The 23075-nt window shown below is 44.4% G+C and overlaps 2 protein-coding genes across 2 annotated transcripts; one reads left to right on the top strand and one right to left on the bottom strand.

The window, feature by feature from the left end:
* Positions 1-888: 888 nt before the first annotated feature.
* LOC149287124 (uroplakin-3b-like protein 1) lies at positions 889-9728 on the top strand. The gene is made up of 6 exons (XM_089493516.1): positions 889-949; positions 5283-5549; positions 6665-6896; positions 7821-7897; positions 8840-8969; positions 9626-9728. Exons 1-6 carry the CDS (start codon positions 889-891, stop codon positions 9726-9728), a joined length of 870 nt encoding a protein of 289 aa, XP_089349642.1.
* A 4916-nt stretch (positions 9729-14644) lies between these two features.
* LOC149287123 (putative methyltransferase DDB_G0268948) lies at positions 14645-22892 on the bottom strand. The gene is made up of 7 exons (XM_089493461.1): positions 22299-22892; positions 21565-21722; positions 19846-20059; positions 18564-18664; positions 17648-17785; positions 15946-17402; positions 14645-15572 (listed from the first exon to the last, which is right to left on the bottom strand). The coding sequence occupies exons 1-6, from the start codon at positions 22407-22409 to the stop codon at positions 17312-17314; spliced, it is 813 nt and encodes a 270-aa protein (XP_089349587.1). The 5' UTR covers positions 22410-22892; the 3' UTR covers positions 14645-15572; positions 15946-17311.
* Positions 22893-23075: the final 183 nt, after the last annotated feature.

The raw sequence follows: 23075 nt of genomic DNA, 5'->3' as shown, positions 1-23075 counted from the left end.
ACAAACAACCAGCAAAATTGAAATTACAACATCGTACCCACAGCCTGAATGTATTTACAAGTACATAGTCTCATGTGGTTGCAGTGGGAATTGGGTAAGATGTGATGCTTTTAAAGAAGAGTGGAACGTTTTTTATTGAATTAAAAAAAACAAAAACAAATTACTATATGATGAAAGAACATTATTAATTATTATTATTATTAATTATTAATTTCCATTACAGTAACTCTGTTGTATTTTATCTGAGCGTTTTATTTTATATTTGGTGTGTGGCCGTTAATAAATGATGGACTGATTTGTTGCATTCTCCAAACACAGTGTATATTTAAATTAAGACTATGCAATAATCCATATTAACTGGTTTGCTATTCTTTGGGCGATGTGGTTTTCTTTGAAAAATAAAGATGGGGAGTTGTCACGATAATATCTATTATCAAATATAAAAAGCATCTGAGGAAGTAGACTTAAGCCTACGAAAGCTCATGCCGCCAACTTCTTTCTTTCAGTTAGTCCTGCGGTGCGGATGCAGCCTAGACTGGCTTTCTGGCCTTTCGAAACAAATCGCTGCCAAGGGACCACCGTTCCAGGTGTGAATCTTCTCGCTTCCACCCAGGTATGGCACGGATGATCCGTTCGCTCACGCTCCGTTTATTCCACAACTTTCCAAAACTAGCCAGACCTGTTTCTTTTGCCCCCCCCCCCTCTCTTGCTCTTGAGGATGGAGAGAAGGGAGGGCAGGGGAGATCAAGAATGTACAGGTGTCTGAAAAATGGATGACAGGTCTGGGCGCGGCCCCATAAGGCGGTTGGAGGGGAAGAGGTTCCTCTGCTCCGTTCTCCGGTTGCCATTCTTGCTTGCGACCGAGAAGGAGACCACAAGGCTGTGGATATGATGTTCCTCTCCACGGTCATCTTGGTGGGGCTGGCGTTGAGGACGGTGGCCGCGGAAGGTACCCTATATACCGTATATAAGTCGACCTCATGTATACGTTGAGGACAGGTTTGGGGGGTCAAAATTAGGACCAGGTAACAAAGGATGGAGCAAAGGAAAACTATTGCCAAATAACTGAACTTAAACGTTTGTCTGCATTCAAAGGAAAGAATGGATGGATGGACAAGAAAGTAAAGGAGGGGTTAGGGGCTCCTGGACAGATTACATTTTTTGCCTTTCGCCAAGGGATGGTTCCTTTTTGGAAATAAGAGTAGTGCTTACATTGATCCATGGATAAGTCGACTCAGGTTTCGGGGGTCAGTTTTTTTGACCAAGATTTATATTTATACAGTAGGTCTTTGCTTTTGCGGCTTTGCTGGATTATTGTTATTATTACTATTTTTACAATATTCCACACATTTATCTCACATCAGTATTCCATCAATATTACACACACACGCAAACACACACAATATATATATGTTATATTATCCATATTCATCAATGTAATTGCAATAGATTACAATAGTCGATCTTCCAACTGCTGATTCCCAGCACCGTTGCTTCTTATCCCCTTTATCCATTTCTTCATTTCTTCGATCTTACCGTTTCACATTCTCTGCTTCTGTTATATCACTATCTCTTTTATTTTGTGTGTGTATCTATGTAGCATATCGTATCTTATTATTATTTAAGATATGAGGTGCATTCCTTTATTAAAGTATGAACTCTCTTTATTCCCCTCCTTCTTTTTCTTCCTTCCTCTCTTCCTCCCTTTCCCTCCTTTCCTTTCTTTTCCTTTTTTCCCTTAATCATCTCTTCTCATTCTCCAGATTATCTCTCTCTCTACGTTTTTCCCTCTACATCTCCTTATCACTCTTTCTTTCTTTCTTTCTTTCTTTCTTTCTTTCTTTCTTTCCCTTCCACTTCCTTCCTTCCTTCCTTCCTTCCTTCCTTCCTCTATCTCTTCTATCTGTTCTTATTTTTTTCCTATCTATTCTCACTCATCTCTTTCCTACACCTTCTATTACCTTCATTCATTTTCTCAATCTTTCTTTTGTCTTGTAACCCACCTTGATTCCTTCAGGATATGGAGAAATATAAATAATAATAATAATAATTATTATTATTATTATTCACATTCTCAATTCCTCTTATCTTTCTTTTTTTCGTCATCTTGGCTTCTATCTCCTTCTCTAACCTTTCTGCTTTTTCCATTCTCCTCTTTTCTTTATACATCCCCACATCACTATCCTATTCCTTTTTTCTCTCTTCTTCTTTCCCTATATACTTTGTATTTTTACGTCTATTTTTCTTTCATTTTTCTAACTTCTTCTTTCCTTTATCTCTTCCGCGGTTTTGTTGAATTTAACAGGACCTTAAAAAGTAACTCCAGCAGGCTGAAGAGAGTTGAGAAAATATCACAGTTGCAGTCTCTCATTTTGCTGCTGTCGTTGTTGACGCTGTTGATGTTGTTGTGTGCCTTCAAGTCATTTCCAGCTTATGGCAATGGGGTTTTCTTGGCAGGATTTATTCAGAGGAGGTTTGCCATTGCCATCCTCTGAGGCTGAGAGAGTGCAACTTGCCCAAAGTAATTCAGTGGGTTTCCATGGAAAGATGTGACTGTCTTGCATCTCTGAAGCTGCTCATTCCGTCCATCTTTTTCCTTTGCGCAGAATATTCATAACGGACGGACAACAGATGCACCTTTTGGTCAGAGCTTGGAAACGTTCCCTTTTGGATTCTGTAGTCCAAAAAAGTAACTTTTCCAAGCTCTGCTTCTGAGCAGAGAAGCTCTGAAGCTTCAGAGAAGATGGAGATGGAGATGCCAGCCACAGATGCTGGCGAAAGGTCAGGAATAGACTCTTCCTGATCACGGCCACATCGCCCAAAGAACCCATAAAGAACTATGGATCCCAGCCATGAAAGCCTTCGACTTCACAATTTAGAGATTGCGATGGTAGTTAGATGACGGAAGACAAGGCACCTTGATCAGATTTTCAGGTGACACCAAATTGAGGAAGATAGCAAATACGCCGGAGGACAGGATCGGAATTCAAAAGGACCGTGACGCAGATTTTAGCTTTTATTTGACCCCATTCAAATGGTTTCTCCAGTCGCTTTGCACACAGCTGGGTGCTTGAGGTGCTTTCCATTTCTCATTGATGCATGACAGACCCACCCTGCTTTCTTTTAGTCACTTCATAGAAATGTAGGAGAGGAGAAATCCAGGAAGAGAGATGCAGGACTTCTCCCCACTCCCAAAAAAGTACACATTCCAAAAAGCAAACCTTAAGTTTGCCATTTGATATCTAAGGGGCACCATTTTGCTATGCCCTTATATTTAATGGGACTTGAGCATCCAGGGATTTTGTTATCCATGGAGGATCCTGGAACCAAAGCCCAGCAGCGGATGACAAGGACCCACTATATACTTTCTATTGTGAATCTATGCTATCTAAGCTATGCTTTTGCCGTCTGGCCTTTTGCATTTCTATCGTTTTAACAAGGTCCCACTGTACATACGCAATTGCAGACATATATACTGTATAGCAGCAGCACAAAATACTACAACCTTCAACAAAATCCCCCCATATATATACATATATACACATATATACCCAAAATGGGGGGGGGGGGAAATCACTTTGCATTTGCCAAGACAAATAGTGTGTCCTTTCCTTAATCCTTTCCTCCAGTTCTTTCGTATGTAAACTTCCGGTATTCAGTTCAGTCTTTACTTTTAACTCATTAAACTTAAACAGGAAGAAAGGAATTTAACAAGAAAACTACCTTTGTGTTTTGTGAAGACTGTTAGGATCATTAATTTGTATAGAAATACATGAAGTTTTCCTGCACAAAACCTGTTTGCATCTGCACAAGAATCTCTGTGTTCTTCATAGATACGTCCTTTTTTCTTGCAAGGACAAAGAAGATGTATATCACTATATTCCACTGACTTCTGGCCATTTTTTTTCTGTCCTTGTGCTTATATATATATATATATATATAGTAGCAACATTGGATGCTGCTTTATGCCAAGCCAAGTCACGGGACCATTAGTTTTAGAGCCAACCTAGTAGATTATTCCTAGCACATAAAAAATGTTCCTCCTCGAGTGTTGAAACTTGTCTGTTTCTTATAGCATGTGATTTTCCTCACCTCTGTATCATGCATTTAGTGTGCTTGGCCTTATGGTTGGTTATGAGAAAGTAATTGTGGCCTTAATTTGCAAGTCTAAAGGCTGGGGGTTGTATCTTTGTGGAGTAAAAATGGATGAATTGCATGGCATATATGCCTTTCACTTAATACCTAGTTTGAGTCTTGACCCACATGTCTACTTCCTTTCAAAAAAGTATTTATTTCGGTTCCACAAAGAATACTAAATCAACAACAATGACAGCAAAATGTTCAAACAGGTGGTCCACATGTCAACTGGCGATAGAAGAGGTGGGCAAGTTGTGACCCTCCAGATGTGGGTTGGTTGCAGCTCCATAGCTGTTGGTTGAGGTTCATGGGAGATGTGGTCCGACAACATCAGAAAGGGCTACAATCTGCCCAGGAAAGACTGGTTTATACTAATGGCAAGTAGTGGCTCTCCAGGGTTTCAGATGAGACTCTGGAGTTTATCACACGGGAGGAATTTCTCTTGATTTTGAATGAAAAGAAAGTGGGGCCAGAACGTATTTACATGAATTTGCTAGTTCAGCGAATGTACATGAATTCGAATTGCATTCAAACTGACATCTCATTGCCTGAAAATAGCTTGCCATTGCCCGAAATTGCATATGGTAGTCTATCACACAATAATGCGAAACCCCATAATTGTGTTCAAACTGACTTCCCATTGCCCAAAGATAGCTTGCCATTGCCCGAAATTGCGTGTGATCACCTCACGCAATAACGTGAAACCCCATGATTGCATTCGGATTGCCATTGGGTTATACTTCCCATTTCCCTTGTCTGATAAACTCCTTTTTCTCAGCTCTGCTTGGAGATGCCAGGCCCTGAACCCGGGGCTTTCTGTGTCTAGAACGGTGGTTCCCAAACTTTGGTCCTCAGACGTTTTGGATTTCAGCTCCCAGAATTCTTGTTGGACAAACTGACTAAGGCTTCTGTGAGTCGTAGTCCCAAAATCTGGAGGACCAACGTTTGGAAAACACTGCTCTAGAACAGAGTTTCCCAAACTTGGATCCTCCAGATGTTTTGCACTCCCAGAAGTCCTATCCAGTTTGGCCAACAATCTGGGAACAGGAGTCGAAAACATTTAGAGGACCAACGTTCAGGAAACACTGATCTAGAACATCTCTACTGCTCCTGTGACTCTTTTTATGAGGTGCCTCCTCCTCCAGCTCCTGTTTGGAGCCACCATCATGGTAAGAAATGCTGCGTGGAGGAAAACCTATTGCAGGGATGGGAACAAGAAAGAGGGGGGAACTCATTCTCGTTTTCTCGTTGGCTTTCTCCAGTGCCTTCGGAGTACACCCCTCGCCTGACGTCCGAGAATATAGGAGGGAGGATCACCGCTTCCACCTTCGTCCTGGATCAACCCCGCTGCGTCTTCAACGATGCTGTCAACGCCACCGATGAAATATGGCTGCTGGTTGCCCGCAGCAATGGTAGGTTAGATGTCTCCAATAGAAGTACCAGTTCCTCATGAGAGAGAGAGTAAAGAGTGACCTCCTATAGCAGCCACATAATTCTGTGTCTATTTGGAGACTGGCCCCACATGATCCCAAGAAATGGGTACAATGGGGCCAAACTGCATAGCCAGCGCCTGTGATCTTCCTTGGCAATGGCAAATGGAGCAGCCGTTTGCCCTACGTTGCAAAGGACAGCAAAGGACCTGTGTTGCTGCCTTAAGTTTGGTTCGGAGATTCTGATCAGGAGGTAATTCTGTAGGTAACCTGGACCCAAACCATGTAGGACTTTAAAGGGAATAAGCATCTCAAAAGCAAATGAAAGAGTGGGAGGAACAGAGGGTTACTTGGGACTGTCCCAGCCGAACCATAACAGTTGGAGGGTATGTTCACCAAGGTCCAAGGAAGGGCAAAAGTGTCCCCTTTGAAGGCTTCTTACATGTGCCATGTGTTAATCTATGACTAAACATTAAAACTGGAAAGCTCCTTTATCCTCTCATTTATTTGCCAGAGCAAATATCCTAGATATTTAGGTAGATACCACTCTGAAAAAAGTCCTAGGTCTGCAGTCCTCTGTCTTCTCCTTCTACAGCTCCCCTTTGTATCAGTTTTAGACCATTGGTTCCCAAACTTTGATCCTCTAAGCGTTTTGGACTTAAGCTCCCACACTTCCTGACTGTTGACCAAAGTGACTGGGAATTCTGGGAGCTGAAGTACAAAAAACAAACCAGAGGACCAAAGTTTGGGAATCATTGGTTTAAACCGGGGTCAGCAACCTACGGCCCGTGGGCCGGATCCAGCCCGGCAAGGCCTTGGAACCAGCCCCAGCCCAGTCCTGCCACTGATTGCTGCCCCCGCCGCAGCTTCTGCGCCACTTCAGGCGCCATTTTGAGTTCGGCCCCCCAGTTGTCTGAGGGATAGCAACCCGGCCCCCGGTTCAAAAAGGTTGCCTACCCCTGGTTTAGACCATTCTGAAAGACTGATCCCATCATTTTGGAAGAGAAAGTATTTGCCTCCTACGATGCATCATGTTTGTAAGGGTCGCTTTGATGGCATTCGGGATGGATAATGGCTTTCCATGTTGGTCTCTGCAGCCGTGAACAATTTCACCCGTCCCCGTTCCCCCAACGAATTGCCTTACCAGCAGTTTGAGAAGAATTCCTTCTACACGACTTTGAACACCGTCCCGGCAAACTACCCCTGTCCGGATCCGGCACAACCAAGCAACCAGCTCGCCATCCTGCGGGTGGGGAATGAAGTCAAGTGCGTCTCTGATCCCACAAGACCAGATTGCAACGGTCCCCTCCCTGGGCCAGGACCCTACCAGTGAGATAACTACCTTAAAAATCCCCCCAGACTTTATCTTGGAGGGGTCTTTGCTTATTTTCTGCACTTAAGTTGGAGAGACTCCAAACGCTTGGGGAAAGCTTAGATTTGGCCATCAGACCCATTTGAAGCAGACTCATTGGATCAATGAGATTTGCATGAATCACAGAATCCTGAATGCGAAGTAGCCCTTCTATTTTTTTTACTCCGATTTATAAGCCTCTAACCCGGATTAAATAAAACACACCGATACAGATTCGAATCGTAGTGGAAACGATTGCGGGTTAATCTAGAACTGTTCTAGAGTTAAATCGGGTTTCAGTAGGAACGCAACACCTTGAATTCGATTTGAAAACCGGAGTATAAGCCAGTGAGAACAACCCCTAGGAATAGGATTTGTGAGTTCGCTAGTTCACCGAATTTACTTAATTTTGGATTGATGTGGAATTGCTTTCAGAATGCGTTCAGAAGGCCAGCGATTGCGTGAGATAACCAATCACGCAATAACGTGAATACCCAGGATTGCGTTCGGGATGACATTGGATTATACTTCCAATTTCCGTCATGTGATAATGACCTTAGAATTGGAAGAGACTCCAAGGGCCATCTAATCCAACCCCTCGCCATGCAGGGATATAAAACTAAAGCGTTCCCAAAAGATGCCCATCCAACCTTTTTTGAAGACCTCCAAAGATGGAGGGCCTACCTCCCGTCAACGGTCAAAAGAAAGAACTTGGCTGCATAAGCTTTCCTAGACTTAAGTCTACTTCCTCAGATGCATTAAGTAGACCTAAGTCTACAAAAGCTCATGCTGCCAAATTCTTTCTTTTGTTAGTCCCAAAGGTGCTGCAAGATCTCTCTACATACTGCTTCCTACATCTCTGTAGTAAATACAGTTTGACCATTAAACCGTTCTCTTTTTAGAGTCAAGTTCCTGGCCTTTAATTCCGAAGGCGTCACAGCCGAGACAAAATGGTCGTATGACATCCCACTGACTCAAGGTAACTGTGAATGTTGAAGTCCCACTGAATTCAATGGGAGAGCCCCACACAGGCTTACAGATGCCATCTTATATGCAGGTAGCTTTACTTCCAAGTAAGCCCATGGGTCATGATCAGCACACATAGATGGGCAGATAGGAAGCTGAAAACAGAGTTGAGGAAACTTGTAGCCGAAACCTTGGAAATAATCAAGCTGTTAATAAAGGAGCTACCGAAATAATTAACATTTGCTTAATCAAATTGTCTAATTTGTTCAGTTTTTCAGTGTCAAACGCATTGATAAAATTGTTTGATGCCAACAACAATACTATTTTGGGAGCTGATTGAGACTTCACCTTATTGCATTGGATACTTTGGATATCATTAAGGGATTGGTCCCTTTTCACTCTGTTTTGCTCAATTTCATTTTTATTACTCATTATTACAGTCGGTCCTTCGTCCACAGATTCTTCATCCACAGATTCAACTATCCAGGGCTTTAAAAAAATATACATTGCAGAAAATAAACCTTGATTTTGCCCTTTTGTAGAAAGAAGACCATTTTGCAATGGCATTGTATTTAATGGGACTTGAATCTCCATGGATTTTGGTATTTAAAAATATGTATATTCTAAAATGCAAGCCTTGATTTTGCCATTTGGTATAAGGGGCACCATTTTACTCTGCCGTTGCATTTAATGGGGCCTGAGCATCCATGGGTTTTGAATATGCCTTCTTCCAATGTTTTTCTGTGTGCCTCTACAACCAGCCCTCCTCATCCATGGATTCAAGATTTCATAAGTGTCACCATTTTACTGTGCCGTTGTATTTAATGGGACCTGAGCATCCACGGATTTTGGTATCCATGGGGGTCCTGGAACCAAATCCTAGCGGATACCAAGAGCCCACTGTAGTTATGAAAAATTAGACCTTCCCAAGTGATTCTCTCCTTTTTCTTGGCAGGGAAGAACCCGGCAACCATCGACACGTGGCCCGGGCGCCGAAGTGCTGGGATGATAGTCATTACCACCATCCTCTCCATCCTCTCTGCCATCCTGGTGGCGGCCCTCATTGCCGCTTTACTCTATAAATAGTACGTCTCCCGATCTGCCCCCGGTTGTGTTACAGTTGGTCCTCCACATTTGCGGATTTGGCCTTTGCGGCTGTGATTATGTGCGGTTTGGATTAATACATCTTCTCTGGGAATCTCTAAGTCCTCCAGCGCAACTCTGCCAGAGGTTGACCATAGAGTTGTGCTGGGGGACCTAGACGTTCCTAGAGAAAAGACTTCTCTAGGCATTAGTAAGAAATACTACTACTACTATTACTACTACTACTACTAATAATAATAATGTGAAGTCGTAGGCTTTCATGGCCGGCATCCATAGATTTTTGTGGGTTTTTCGGACTATGTGGCCATGTTCTAGAAGAGTTTATTCCTGACGTTTCGCCAGCATCTGTGGCTGGCATCTTCAGAGAATGCTGGCATGGAAGAGAGTGGGGTACATTCTCCGAAGATGCCAGCCACAGATGCTGGCGAAACGTCAGGAATAAACTCTTCTAGAACATGGCCACAGAGCCTGAAAAACCCACAAAAAACTACTATTGTAAAGATCATCTGGATGAGCCTGCAAGAGGTTATCCGCTATCCAAGGTGTTGCATCTGTTTGGGGCCAGCCAAACCGTCTTGTGTACAATCCTCACATTAACCCCTCTTTTCCCTCTGCTCTCTCTCGTCCTTTCCGACAGCTCTGACGTCTGTGGCAGTGCCGATATCGTGAGCGTGAGGGATCTGACGATAACGCGCTACACCACCCATCACATCTATGACCAACCGGCCCAGAAATTGTGATGCGCTTCTCCGCCTGGGACTGTCCCATCATGGCAGTCTGCCATTTTGTGTCTCCTACTCATACGGAGGAACTCACAATGGACATGTGCTTGGAAATCTTGGACCTCTGAGAGGAAGCTTTGCCTTATAGAATCGTAGAAGAGTTGGAAGAGACCTCCAAGGGCCTTCCAGTTCGAACCCATTCTGCCATGCGGGAATACACAATCCAAGCACTCCTGATAGATGGCCATCCAGCCTCTGTTCAAAAACCTCCCAAGAAGGAAATGTATGAACTTAATCCAAAGTCCAAAGAGTAGAGTGAAGTCCCAGGATGATATATACAGTGGGCCCTTGGTATCTGATGGAGTTTTGTCCCAGGACCCCCTTTGGATGCCAAAATCTGTGGATGCTCAAGTCCCATTAAACACAATGGCATAGTAAAATGGTGCTCCTTATATAAAATGCCCAAAACCAAGGTTTGCTTTTTGGAATTTATTTATAGTTTCGAATGTTTTCAAGCTGTGGATGGTCGCATCCGTGGATAAAGAGTCCATGGATAAAGAATCCGTGGATAAAGCATCCATGGATACGAAGGGCTGCCTGTATTGTGAGGTATAGCCCCAATAAACATGTCAAGTGGTTTTATATCATTACCCATCTTTGCTTGTCTTCCTCACCCCAATTGGCAAGTATAGTTTTTTATGGGACCTGAGGATCTTTAGTTCCCTGCCCTTGTCTAACTACAGTTCCCAAATCTTGGGATTTAGTTATTGTTGTGTCGTTTCTGACTTATGGGGACCCTAAGCTGACTCTGTCACAGGGTTTTCTTGGCAAGATGTGTTCAGAGGAGGTTTGCCATTGTCTTCCCTGAGGCTGAGAGAGTGTGACTTGCCCAAGGTGGGTCTCATGGCCGAGTGGGAAATAGGACCCTGGTCTCCTCTATCCAACAATAGGATTTAAGCCAACGTTTCCAATCTCTTTCCTAGATTGGCCCTAAATTAAAGTCAAGGGAGCTGAGATCCAGGATTGCCCTCTCTGGTCCCATGTTGCCAGACTACAACTCCCATCGTCACCGACAAGCGCAGCGTGAGGGGAACTGCAGTCCAACGTCTGGTGGGCCAATCTTATTATCCTTTGTACACAGTATTTCAGAAGTATTAATATGATACAGTGGGATGACTGATGCAACAAGTAACTGTACCTTCTAGTCTTAGCCCCCTTATTTCTTTCCAAACTTTGGTCCTCCAGGTGTTTTGAACTTTAACTCCCAGAACCCCCCAACGAACTTGGCCAACAGTCAGGAATTCTGGGAGCTGAAGTGAAAACATCTGGAACACCAACCTTTGGGAATCACTGCTTTAGACCAAAGGCAACCCTCCAGGTGTTGTTGGATTGCAGCTCCCAGCATTGCTTGATCATTGCTTTTGCTGGTGAGGGCCGTTGGTGAGGACCACTGGGACTTGCAACCCAACAATACCTGGAGGGATGCAAAATGTCCACCCTTCTTTTGGACTGCAGTGCTTGCCCAGTGGAAACGCTGGCCTTTTTATCAAGCCTGTATCCATCTATTCGTTCAGCTGAGCTAAAGCAAAGGAGACATTTTGAATATAAATACAAATATGAATGGATAGATAGATAGATAGATAGATAGATAGATAGATAGATAGATAGATGGAAAGGGGCTGGCAGAGGGAAGCCCTGAAGTGTGTTTAAAGGATGACTGGGAGCTGTTATCATGTACACATGTATTTGAAAAATAAAAACATAACAGGCTGTTTGGTACCTGCGCACGTGTTTTATCCATGCGTTTGCTCACGTCTTTCATTTCCTCCAAACATTGTTAGTCCTGACCAGGAAAGACCCATTGATCAGTAGGTTTTACTATTGAATAGAATCATAGAATCATAGAATCGTAGAGTTGGAAGAGACCACTAGGGCCATCCAGTCCAACCCCCTGCCATGCAGGAAATCCAAATCAAAGCATCCCTGACAGATGGCCATCCAGCCTCTGTTTAAAGACCTCCAAGGAAGGAGACTCTATCACCTTCCGAGGAAGTGCATTCCACTGCCGAACAGCCCTTACTGTCAGGAAGTTCCTCCTAATGTTCAGGTGGAATCTCTTTTCCTGTAGCTTGCATCCATTGTTCTGGGTCCTGTTCTCTGGAGCAGCAGAGAACAAGCTTGCTCCCTCCTCAATATGACATCCTTTCAAATATTTAAACAGGGCTATCATATCACCTCTTAACCTTCTTTTCTCCAGGCTAAACATCCCCAGCTCCCTAAGTCGTTCCTCATAGGGCATGGTTTCCAGACCCTTCACCATTTTTGTCGCCCTCCTTTGGACACGCTCCAGTTTCTCAATGTCCTTTTTGAATTGTGGCGCCCAGAACTGGACACAATATTCTAGGTGGGGCCTGACCAGAGCAGAATACAGTGGCACTATTACTTCTCTTGATCTAGACACTATACTTCTATTGATGCAGCCTAAAATAGCATTGGCCTTTTTAGCTGCCGCATCACACTGTTCACTCATGTTCAACTTGTGGTCTACTTGGACTCCTAGATCCCTTTCACACGTAGTTTCATTCAGCCAGGTGTCACCCATCCTATATCTGTGCATTTTATTTTTCCGCCCTAAGTGCAATACCTTACATTTCTCTGTGTTGAATTTCATTTTGTTAGCTTTGGCCCAGCTTTTTAGTCTATTCAGGTCGTTTTGAATCTTGATCCTGTCCTCTGGGGTATTAGCTATTCCCCCTAATTTGGTGTCATCTGCAAATTTGATAAGTATGCTCCCAATTCTGTCATCCAGGTCATTGATAAAGATGTTGAATAGCACTGGGCCCAGGACAGAGCCCTGTGGGACCCCACTGGTCACTTCTCTCCAGGATGAAAAGGAGCCATTGTTGAGCACCCTTTGGCTTCGGCCGGTCAACCAATTACAGATCCATGTAACAGTTCCTTTGTCTAGCCCACATTTTACAAGCTTGTTTGCAAGAATGTCATGGGAAACCTTGTCAAAGGCCTTACTGAAATCAAGATATACTATATCCACAGCATTCCCTTCATCTACCAAGCTGGTAATTTTGTCAAAGAAAGAGATTAGGTTTGTCTGGCATGACTTGTTTCTCTGAAACCCATGTTGACTTTTTGTGATTATGGCATTGCCTTCTAGATGTTCACAAACTCTCTGTTTAATGATCTGCTCCAGAATCTTTCCTAGAACTGATGTCAGACTAACTGGACGATAATTGTTGGGATCCTCTTTTTTCCCCTTTTTGAAGATGGGGACAACGTTTGCCCTTCGCCAGTCTGCTGGGATCTCTCCTGTTCTCCAGGAGTTTTCAAATATGATTGCCAATGGCTCCGATATTACTTTTGCCAGTTCTTTTAATACCCTTGGATGGAGTTCATCTGGTCCCGGAGACTTAAATTCATTTAGATTAACAAGGTGTTCCTCTACTATCTCTTTACTTATTCTGTGCTGAAATTCCCCTATTCTGTCCTCTGCTCCATTATCCTCAGGTTGAGCACCCTTTGCCTTTTCTGAGAAGACTGAGGCAAAGAAGGTGTTGAGTAATTCTGCCTTTTCTCTATCTCCTGTTAGCATTTTGCCATCTTCTCCACGCAGTGGCCCTACCGTTTCCTTCTTCTTCCTCTTGCTGCGGACATATCCAAAAAAGCCCTTTTTATTGTTCTTAACCTCTCTAGCAAGCCTGAGTTCATTCTGCGCTTTAGCTTTTCTGACTTTACCCCTACACATGCCTGCTATTTCTTTGAATTCCTTTTTTGTGACTTCCCCCTTTTTCCATTTCTTAGACATGTTCCGTTTCAAACTTAGCTCAGTTGAAAGTTCCTTAGTCATCCATCCTGGTTTCTTGAGACACCTCCCGTTTTTCTTTCTCACTGGAACTGTTTGAAATTGTGCCTTCAGTATCTCCCTTTTGAGAAAGTCCCATCCGTCCTGAACTCCTTTATCTTTTAGTATTTCTGACCATGGAATCGCCCTCAGTACTTCTCTAAGTTTACTGAAATTCGCTCTCCTAAAGTCTAGGATGCGTGTCTGACTCTGCCTGGCTTCTCCTTTCCACTGTATTACAAACTCCAGGAGAACATGGTCACTTCCACCTAATGATCCCACCACTTGCACCCCATAGATCACCATGGAATAGATCTAGTGTAATTATGGTTTTGTTTGTTGCGTGCCTCTCCATAAGGCGAAGCTATCGTGGGGTTTTCTTAGCAGGTTTCTTCAGAGGGGGTTTGCCTTTGCCATCCTCTGAGGCTGAGAGAGTGTGACTTGCCCATGGTCACCCAGTGGATTTACATGGCTGTGCCAAGATTCGAACCCTGATCTCCAGAGTCATCGTCCAACACTCAAAAAACCACGATGCCACTCTAGTTATCACTGAACACCAAAAGATCATGGAATACCAAAATTAGGATTGTCCATGCTATCATTATTGCAGTGTCTGTGTATGGCTGTGAAGACAGAGAAGAAATCTCATAGGAAGGAAATCAGTTTGAAATATGGGGCTGGATGAAGATATCCAGGAGAGCCAAAAAAGACCAATAAATGGGTGCTAGAGCAAATGAAGCCTGAACTCTCCCAAGACAATTAAACTGAGAACGTTGCATTTTGGAGATATCATGAGAAGATGTGACAACAATGCATGGCAATGCGGAAGGAAGTAGGAAAAGAGGAAGATTGCATTACAGATTATGGATAGACTCCATCCATGGTCCTGAGTCTGCAAGACCCGAGAAGATAGTTGAGGATACGGTGGACTTGGAGGTCTGGCACTGAACCACCACAACCATGTTGTGCTCCAGTAGGATCCCATTTTGTGGCCTCCTTCTGAGTAAGAACATACTCGGAAAGGAGAACATTTTCCTATGGGAAGAAAGAATTGGAGCCCTGTATACTGTTTGGCAATATCTCTTTATTTATTGTACATCCATGTTATCCAGCAAAAAGGAGCATGGCAACACATACAGCGCTGGTTCTCAAAGCAGTAGCAATTGTGCTCATGCGCCAAAGGACACAACCTGATCATGAAGCCCACTGTAAAAAAGTGTACACTTCTTTCCCCAGCTCTGTCCCTGTTCCCAAACTCTGGTCCTTGAGGTGTTTCGGACTTCAACTCCCAGCAGCCTCAGCCAACTTAGCCAATGGTCAGCGAGTCCGGAAATGGAAGTCCAAAACACCTGAAGGACCAGAGTTTGGCAACCACTGGTTCAGATCTGAAGCAATGGATTCAAATTACAAGAAAGGAGATATCTGTCTAAATAGTAGGAAGCACCTACAGATGATAAGAGCTGTTTGATAGTGGGATGGAGGTCCCTGAAAGGTGGTGGCCTCTGCTTCATTGGATGCTTCCAAACAGGACTTGGATGGCCATCTCTCAGAGATGCTTTAGCAGAGGATTCCTGTATGCAGGTTGGACTATAAAGCCCCTGGGGTCTCTTCCAACTTTAGGGTTCTCTGATCTCCTCCAGCAAACACAAATAACTGTACAAGTACAGAAATGTCTTCAAGACAGAGGTGCAAGTCCATTACTTACTCTGCAGCTAGGAGTTGGAGCACCAACTCCACGCAGATGCAACCTCCTAAAAGGAGAGTGTACACGATTAAAAGAGAAGCTAAGGTTCCTTGGACTTCTTGAAGAACATCAACCGCAAGCCCTGGGGCTCTTCTCTTCCCATCCATGACCAATGTTGCGTACACTTCAAACCACCATCACCTTTGAGAATCTTGGCCGGGAACAGTCACTTTGGAGACCACCGGCTCAATGGATGGAAAGTCTCTCTGCTCATCTCTTGTCTTGCTTCTGCTTCTTTTTTACATTTGCAGCTGCAATCTTCCTATGGAAAGGCAAGAAGAGATTTTGCATGTCAAGGAACAAGTAGTCGCCAGGCTTTTGTGACCTACCTTCCCAATGTTCTGGTTTGGCAGCGACCGTCCCGGTTAATCCTAATGTCCCACTTTCTTGGTTGCTTTTAGTGTCTGGGGCTGCATCCCTTTTGCAGAAAGTAATCCATCTTGGCACCACTTTAACTGCCATGGCTCAACGCTATGGAGTTCTGGGAAATGTCGTTTGCTGTGGCCTAGAGCTCTCTGACAGAGGTGGCTAAATGTCTCACCAAACTACATGTCTCACCAAACTACATGTCTCACCAAACTACATGTCTCACCAAACTACACATCTGCAGGGCAGATGTGGTTCACTTCACTCACCCATCCTTGCTCCAGCAGTTAGGAGTATATCTAGAGTTCTCATCCTTCGGCTCTCATATTTGCAAGAGAAGAGCTGTTTGGATGGTTGAGACCACGTTGCCTTTTCAATGCTTCCTTGGCCAAATGGGCCACAGCGTCTCCTCCAGTCCACCGCCGGAGAGCCAGCTCTGTCTTCTAACGCTGGTTCTTTGCTCCAGGTAGGGTCTGGAGCAACGTGAGGAGGATACTCAGGTTTACACATCCGAGTCCAAAAAGAGACAGACCTATGATCTATGCCCATCTGCTGCTGAATATGCTGCCTCTTCCCTCTGCCTTTTCGGGTTCTCCTTTCAGTCTGGCGACTGTTGCTTGGTGACTCTGCTATCGGCCGATGCACAACACGCTCCACTTTCAATAGTCTGGAGTGATGGATAGTCAGAGAGAAAGACTGCTTTCTTCTTTTGCAAATGTCACCGCTTTCTATCTGCCATCACTGGTTTGGTGAGATTGCCAGCCGTGCGACGGAAAGGAGGAACCTTGGCTCACCCTAGATTTTGGGGGTCTTTTTTCCCAGTTTAAAAACCACCTAAAGATATGCCCCCTTGTCATTTTCCGAGGCTACTTTTGATCCAGAACAAGCGTTTTAAAAACCAGGTTCAGAAATCAACTTTAAAATTTAAAGGGGGGTGTTGTAGCAGATTTGGAAATATGGATGTGCATCACTGCAAACCCCAGCGAGCAGAATCCAAAAAAGCTGTGTGGATCCTTTTGACAACAATATTTATTGAAGTTAAGCGAGAGACCAATACATTCAGTCCCTCTCTTGCACACACAAACAAACCCATACTCAACCTATATTCCATTAAAAACCAGTAAGTACAACAGTCAAAAGAAAACAAGAAGGAAATACAAATACAGGTGAAACCGTGCTTGAATGATATTATATACTGAATTATACAAGTGGTAAGAATTCAGAGACCTAGCTGTCTTATCCTGGAGGATCAGTATGCAAAGGGATCTTGTAGCTCCTTTGAGACTGAGCAAGTTGTAGCATTAGCTTTCGTACATCTGCACTGAATAAATAATGCACTTTGACGCCACTTTAACTACCATACTCTCAGCCTCAGGGGAAGGCAATGGCAAATCCATGCCTTGGAGGAAGAATGTGTTAAAAGTTAGGTCAAAACTGTGATGGAGTGGCCAGAAACGGGTGCTTCTCTCCTTGCTTCGGACGTCCGGAGTGCTTGACAAAGCTACTCTTTCCCTTTGACTGGATGCAATACTGGTTGTCTCTTCTTCTTGAAACCAGTGGGGCCTTTCCTTTCGTGGTATTTTTAAGGCTCAGACCTGATATTGTTTCCGTCAAACGTGTGTGCTTTTTCCTCTTCTAAGACATCTTACAGCCCAAAATGCAGACGTGCCTCATCTCCAGCTCCACTTGGGTTTCACGTGAGGAAACACCCATCGTCTCCAGGAATCTGGGAAAAGAGTAAAGCAGAGAAGAAAATCAAAATTTCAGGGGATAGAACAGTACTGACCTGGAAATCCCATTGGGCTCTTTTAAGAGGCAGCAAATTTAAGCCGCCAAACACTACATACTATTGCATGTTGTATACAATATGATATGTCTCAGCTTCGCAGAGGTTGGATGATGCTGGGTCTGCAAAACATAACCTGTCTTTCTTTGGTCCAAGCCAGTTAGGGTTCCTCTGTTGATTCGTACCTTCGTTCAGTGTTTTGGAGGAGAGCTTTCGCTGCTTCTGGCTGGGCTTTCTGAAACGCCTGGTACATGGAGAGGGACTGAATGTACCCCATCAGGTCAGCAATGCTCATGGGGACTTTATCAACGATGTCTGTGATCCTAGCATGAAACATAACACCATGAGGAAGAGGGAACACCTCTAGATAGCTGGATTCTTCTGTGGAACGGTCCTGGCCTTATGGACGGTTTTCTCAGAAGCAAGGGCTGAATCCCGATCCGAGCTCTGAAATGACTACATACATACAAGTCACTTGGAATTAATTTCTTGTTTCTTTTTTGCAACAACTTAGGCCTGTTCTAGACTGCCAAAATAAAGCCGCTTCGAGTCTCTTTGGAGGTATGCTATTTAAATGACGCATGGGTCCTAAGTCTGGAGGTTGCGCCAAAGCCACACTCCATTCCTAAGCACTGGAAGGCCGCTTTGGTGCAGCTTCCAGATTCTTAGGATGCATGCATCATTTAAACAGCATACCTCCAAAGAGACCCAAAGCAGCTTTATTTTGGCAGTCTGTAACAGGCCTTAGACACGGCATGATCTTTGCATGACAACATATAATTGCACTCCTTTCGTAGTACAACTTTAGTTACTTTGGCAGTGAGGTGTGTTGTGTAACAAAAATGTACTCTGTTGGGCATTGGACTTTGTTGGACTACAGCTCTCAGAATCCTCCAGCCATCATAGGGCTTGTGGCATTCTAGGAGTTGCAATCCAACAAAGCTACACTATGTATGTCTGTCTTGCACCTTCAAGTCCCCTGTCGAAATCAAGGTTTGCTTCTTGGAATATTTTGGCTGACTCCGTGGATGAAGAAGCCATAGTGGCTGGGTGAGATCTTAGTTGGAGGCACTGCTCTAGAAGAAGGGAAGCCTCACTTGCCTTTCCTTGTCCGCATATGGTAAGGCGTCAAACACTTCTTGGTAATCGTTCAGGACACCCTTGACCTTCTCATCTGCGTAGTTGAAAAGCTGATCTCGATTCTGTCAAGGAAGGAAAAAACCCACAAGACTGTGAAAGACTCAAAGAGCTTTTATATACCTTGGGGAAAAACTCCCTGTATAGTATGAGGATGCTGGGCTGCTACAAGTGAAAAAGGGATGAAGAAAAGCAAAAAGAAAGAAAGAACTGTTGGAGTGGGCCTGGCTTTAGCTTTATCTGGAACCGCTTTAAACATTTAAATTCACTCCATTTTATGGGGGCGAATAAAGAAAGACAAACACTTCTAGTTCTATGTGTCGATGAGGTTTTTTATTAGTTAGCCAAAGCATAGTGGGATTTTAACTGAGGACTTCTATTCATATCTCATCGCCGCTGCAATGAGTTCAAGACATTTGGGAGGGCTCTCGCCTCCCTACTTTATCCTCACAACCACAGTGCTATGAGGGAGGTTAGCCTGAGAAGGATTTGAATCTGGATCTCACATGCGATCGCTTTGGATTATGGACTTTATTGCAACCTGAGGTCGAAACTGGCATTTCGAAGGTCTAAGGGGTTATGTCCCAGGAGTCAGAAGGGCCCAAACCCTGGCAGATCTTACCTGAAAGCTCAAAATGTCAGTATCTATCAAGAGGAGAGGGATTTAAATTTTCTACAATGAGATGAAGACTATATGTACTGTATATACTCATGTATAAGTCTAGAAATGTAGGTCAAAAAATTGTCCCAAAAAGCTGAGTCGACTTATCCACGGATCAATTTAAGTACAATTTAAGTTAAGTATCTTAACTCTAATTTAAAAGAAGGAACCATCTCCTGGTGAAAAGCAGGAGTATAATATGTGAAGCACTACTCTACTCTCTCATCCATCCAGCCTTAAGAGTAAGCACAAAGAGTTATGTCTGATGGAATTTTGTAAGTTCTTTCACATCGTTTTGCTTTGCGTCATCCTTTAGATCCTTTGCTATATGCCCCTAAATTTTACCCTTGACTTATACACAGGTCATAGCCCCCAAACTTGCCCTCGACTTATACATGAAGTCGACTTATAGTTAAGTATATACACCAGACTGAGAAGGCACCAAATAGAGGTATCATGGGGAAGAGAGTGAGACCTTCTGGAAAACCCGAGAGGGCCAAATGTGGCCTCAAGGCCTAAGGTTCCTGACCCCTCTATGCTGCTCCGCATTGTTGCCCAACAGGGATGGTTGCGCTGGTGGCTCACCTCCGTGAAGATCTGCGTCAGCTTCTCCGTAAGATCCCTGTAACACACGCGCATGTCTTGGTTGTAGGAGCTGAAGACCACGCAGCCGGACGGCTTGAGCACTCGGTCCACTTCGCTCAGGAAGCGAGGCGTGTCGAACCAATGGACGGAGGCAAACGCCGTGATGAGATCCACAGAGCCAGCCTCAAAAGGGAGGTCTTCGGCGGGGGAAACGCTGCGTGAAGAAACAAGGATGGCCATCGTTCAGGGGTCTGGCTTGCACAAGGGGTTTTTAGGAACTACCTGAGGGGCAAATCTGATGAGGCACTCAATGCATCGCTGGGAAGCTTGTCAGTGTTTTGTAATAAGGAAGATGCTGGAGTTTGAGGTGGGTTAGGAAGCAAGGCTTCATTAGGGCCACAACATCTGGGGCCCATCCATACTAGACAATTACACCGCTATTATTCCATGGTCTCATCCTATTCCATCTTGGGATCTGCAGTTCAGAGAGGGGCATTTTAGAGAGTGTCAGGATCCTCATCAGATCCTGCCATTAAATGTTACCTTTCTGACTATCCTTTCTCCTATGTCAATAGTATTGGATAGGATGGTAATATTGGTTTGGTAGTCTGAGTTGCTTTTTTGCTTATGGCTATGTTCAAGTAGCATTGAAGGGGAAATTAGAAGTATCAACGGTGAGGAACCCGCCATAATTGCACCATTGCGGTTTTCGCACAATGTCATGCTCAAAGCGCTATTATATCAGCGCAATTGTGTTGATGCCTTTCACAATATGTCGAGATTAAATGTGATTAAAGTGCCATTATCCTGTGAATAACCAGGCAATAAACAACGGCAAATCCTTCACGAGATTTTCCCGTGAACGACGTTTTTTGCTGTTTATTCCCTGTTTATTCACGCAATGGTGGCTTTTGTGTTAACCACATTTTAATCACATTTTAGTCTTGTTTGCACAATTTTGACTGGTTAATCCATGTTTAAACTATGAATTTCCCTCCTGTGTGATGAATTCCATAGTGGCATCCATATAGTGTAATGAGGGGATATGTATTAGTGTAGAATGGGAAATGTTGTGTTTGGTGCTGATACTAGCAATTGCCAAGGTCAGTGGACCTGGATCTTCCAAAGACTTTTAACATCTCCCAGAGACAATATGATGCTCTGACCCAACGGTTGCCAACTTATGGTCAACTGTTTCCTTTGGCGTACAAGGACCAGTAGCCTAAAGCAGCAAATGACCAGCAATTCCAGGATTGGGAATCAAAACGTCTGGAAGACCAGAGGATGAGAATCACTGGCCTGTTCCAGACTGCCAAAATAAAGCTGCTTGGGGTCTCTTTGGAGGTATGCTGTTTAAATGATGCATGGGTCCTAAGAGTCCGGAAGCTGCACCAAAGCTGCCCTCCAGTGCTTAGGAATGGCGTGTGGCTTTGGCACGACCTCCGGACTCTTAGGACCCATGCATCATTTAAATAGCATACCTCCAAAGAGACCCCAAGCAGCTTTATTTTGGCAGTCTGGAACAGGCCACTGTTCTAACTACAATGCTGGCCTGGATAACGTAAAGACAGTGCAGTCACAGAGTCTTTCCATTAGCGTTAGAGACAAATCCATGTTAATTTTGCATTTAGTGTGACACAAAGGAAATCCCAGGCCGATGGTCAAACTGTCCAAACCGTATTTTGAGGGTGAAGCCATGCAGGGTTCACTTGCACTTACGCGTAAGAGACGTTTGGAGGGTAGGGAGCCCGCTTGGCCTCCTCAATCTGAGCTGCGCTGATGTCCGTTCCGACCACCTTCTCAAAATGCTTTGCCAAGAAGAGTGTGCTTTGTCCGGAGCCACAGCCCACATCTACCGCAAGCTGAAAGGAGTTCACCTTCGGAGGAAAGACAAAATAAAATGAAGTCCTTGACAACAGTCCTTGCCCTTTTATGTTCTGTACAAAAGCAGTAGTCATGTGGTCACAGAGGGATATCACGCAGATCTACGCCCGCCATTGGTAGCATCACAGAGTTGGAAGAGACACCAAGGGCCACAAAGTCCAACCCCACTCTGCCATGCAGGAACTCTCAATCAAAGCATCCCCATCCAGCCTCTGTTTAAAGATCTCCAAAGAAGGAGACTCCGCCACTCTCTCCTTACTGTCAGGATATTCTTCCTAGTGTTGAGGTGGAACCTCTTTTCCTGTAGTTTTAATCCATTGCTTCGGGTCCTGATCTCTAGAGCAGCAGAAAACAAGCTCGCTCCATCTTCAGTATGACACCATTTTGCATACACGAAGTAAACAGAGGGCAAAGGAGGAAAATGAGAGGAGAGGGTAACCAAGGCGTTTGAAAAGCAACTTATAAAGTGGGATGACGGAGCATTCCTTGTTTGGTAAGTGCCCCCAATTTGGGACTGTCCCTGCCAAATCAGGACAATCGGAAAGCAGGAGACAGGACCCTTTCTTTACCTTTTTCTCCAGGTAGGAAAAGATCACTCTTTGTAGGTTTTCTTGCGGTGCGAACCTGTACTTCTGATAGAAAGCGGCATGAATCCTGTCCTCAAACAAGCGGGTGGCCATCGTCTCTGAACACAGTCGCTCTGTTGAAGGAACTGCAGACTCAAGCCTCTTTTAGTATGCTGCTGGCGTTGCTCTTTTTTCAATGTCTGAAAGAGAGAATCAATGGAGTCCTGGTTCCCCGGTTAAAGTGGGAAAAAAGTGAACTTTGTGCTTTGGCGCGTTACGCTTTTTGTGACGCTGGCAGGGCAGTCCGAGCAATATTTACTCAGAAGGAAGCCCTGTTGCTTTCAGATGGGCCTACTCTCAGGTAAGGGTGCAGAGGGGTTCGGTGCACATTTTCCTGGGATTCATGGAACTTTGAAGTGGGGCCAATGCAGAGTCATCCAGGGTTTAGGGACCAATTCGCAGCCGCTTTTCACATGGCGCTGCAGGCAATAATCAGAAGAGATTGTACGCTGAATGTGAGGTCAATCAGGAAATAAGTACATTCACAAAACTTTTTACGCGTCCATTTTGCCTGCGAATTGGCTCCCTTCGCGTCATGCCAGCCGGGTGCAAAGCAAGCCTCGGATGACTTTGGTTCCCTGCCAAAGATGGAGACTCTTCTCCTCTCTTAAAGGGATACACAGACCGGCTGCTTCCTCCACAAACACTGGAGGACATGCCCTGGAAAAGGAGAGCATGGAACCAGGCAGGATTATGGATCCTCTGTGTGTGTGTGTTGTT

The sequence above is a fragment of the Sceloporus occidentalis genome, unplaced genomic scaffold, assembly GCF_023333645.1.
Source record: "Sceloporus occidentalis isolate IW3139 unplaced genomic scaffold, rSceOcc1.0.p SCAF_64, whole genome shotgun sequence".
Classification (NCBI taxonomy): Eukaryota; Metazoa; Chordata; class Lepidosauria; order Squamata; family Phrynosomatidae; genus Sceloporus; species Sceloporus occidentalis.
This window is presented reverse-complemented; position numbering and strand designations above follow the sequence as displayed.

What these genes read in the sequence shown, in the direction of transcription:
- LOC149287124 (XM_089493516.1), top strand. Translation starts at nt 889, where the DNA reads ATGATGTTCCTCTCCACGGTCATCTTGGTGGGGCTGGCGTTGAGGACG. An exon ending in TGACATCCCACTGACTCAAG is followed by an intron (nt 7,898 to 8,839) that starts GTAACTGTGAAT and finishes TTTTCTTGGCAG; the next exon opens with GGAAGAACCCGGCAACCATC. An exon ending in GCCGCTTTACTCTATAAATA is followed by an intron (nt 8,970 to 9,625) that starts GTACGTCTCCCG and finishes CCTTTCCGACAG; the next exon opens with CTCTGACGTCTGTGGCAGTG.
- LOC149287123 (XM_089493461.1), bottom strand. Translation starts at nt 22,409, where the DNA reads ATGGCCACCCGCTTGTTTGAGGACAGGATTCATGCCGCTTTCTATCAG. An exon ending in TGACGCAGATCTTCACGGAG is followed by an intron (nt 18,665 to 19,845) that starts GTGAGCCACCAG and finishes CTTCCTTGACAG; the next exon opens with AATCGAGATCAGCTTTTCAA. An exon ending in CTCCAAAACACTGAACGAAG is followed by an intron (nt 17,403 to 17,647) that starts GTACGAATCAAC and finishes CTCTTTTCCCAG; the next exon opens with ATTCCTGGAGACGATGGGTG.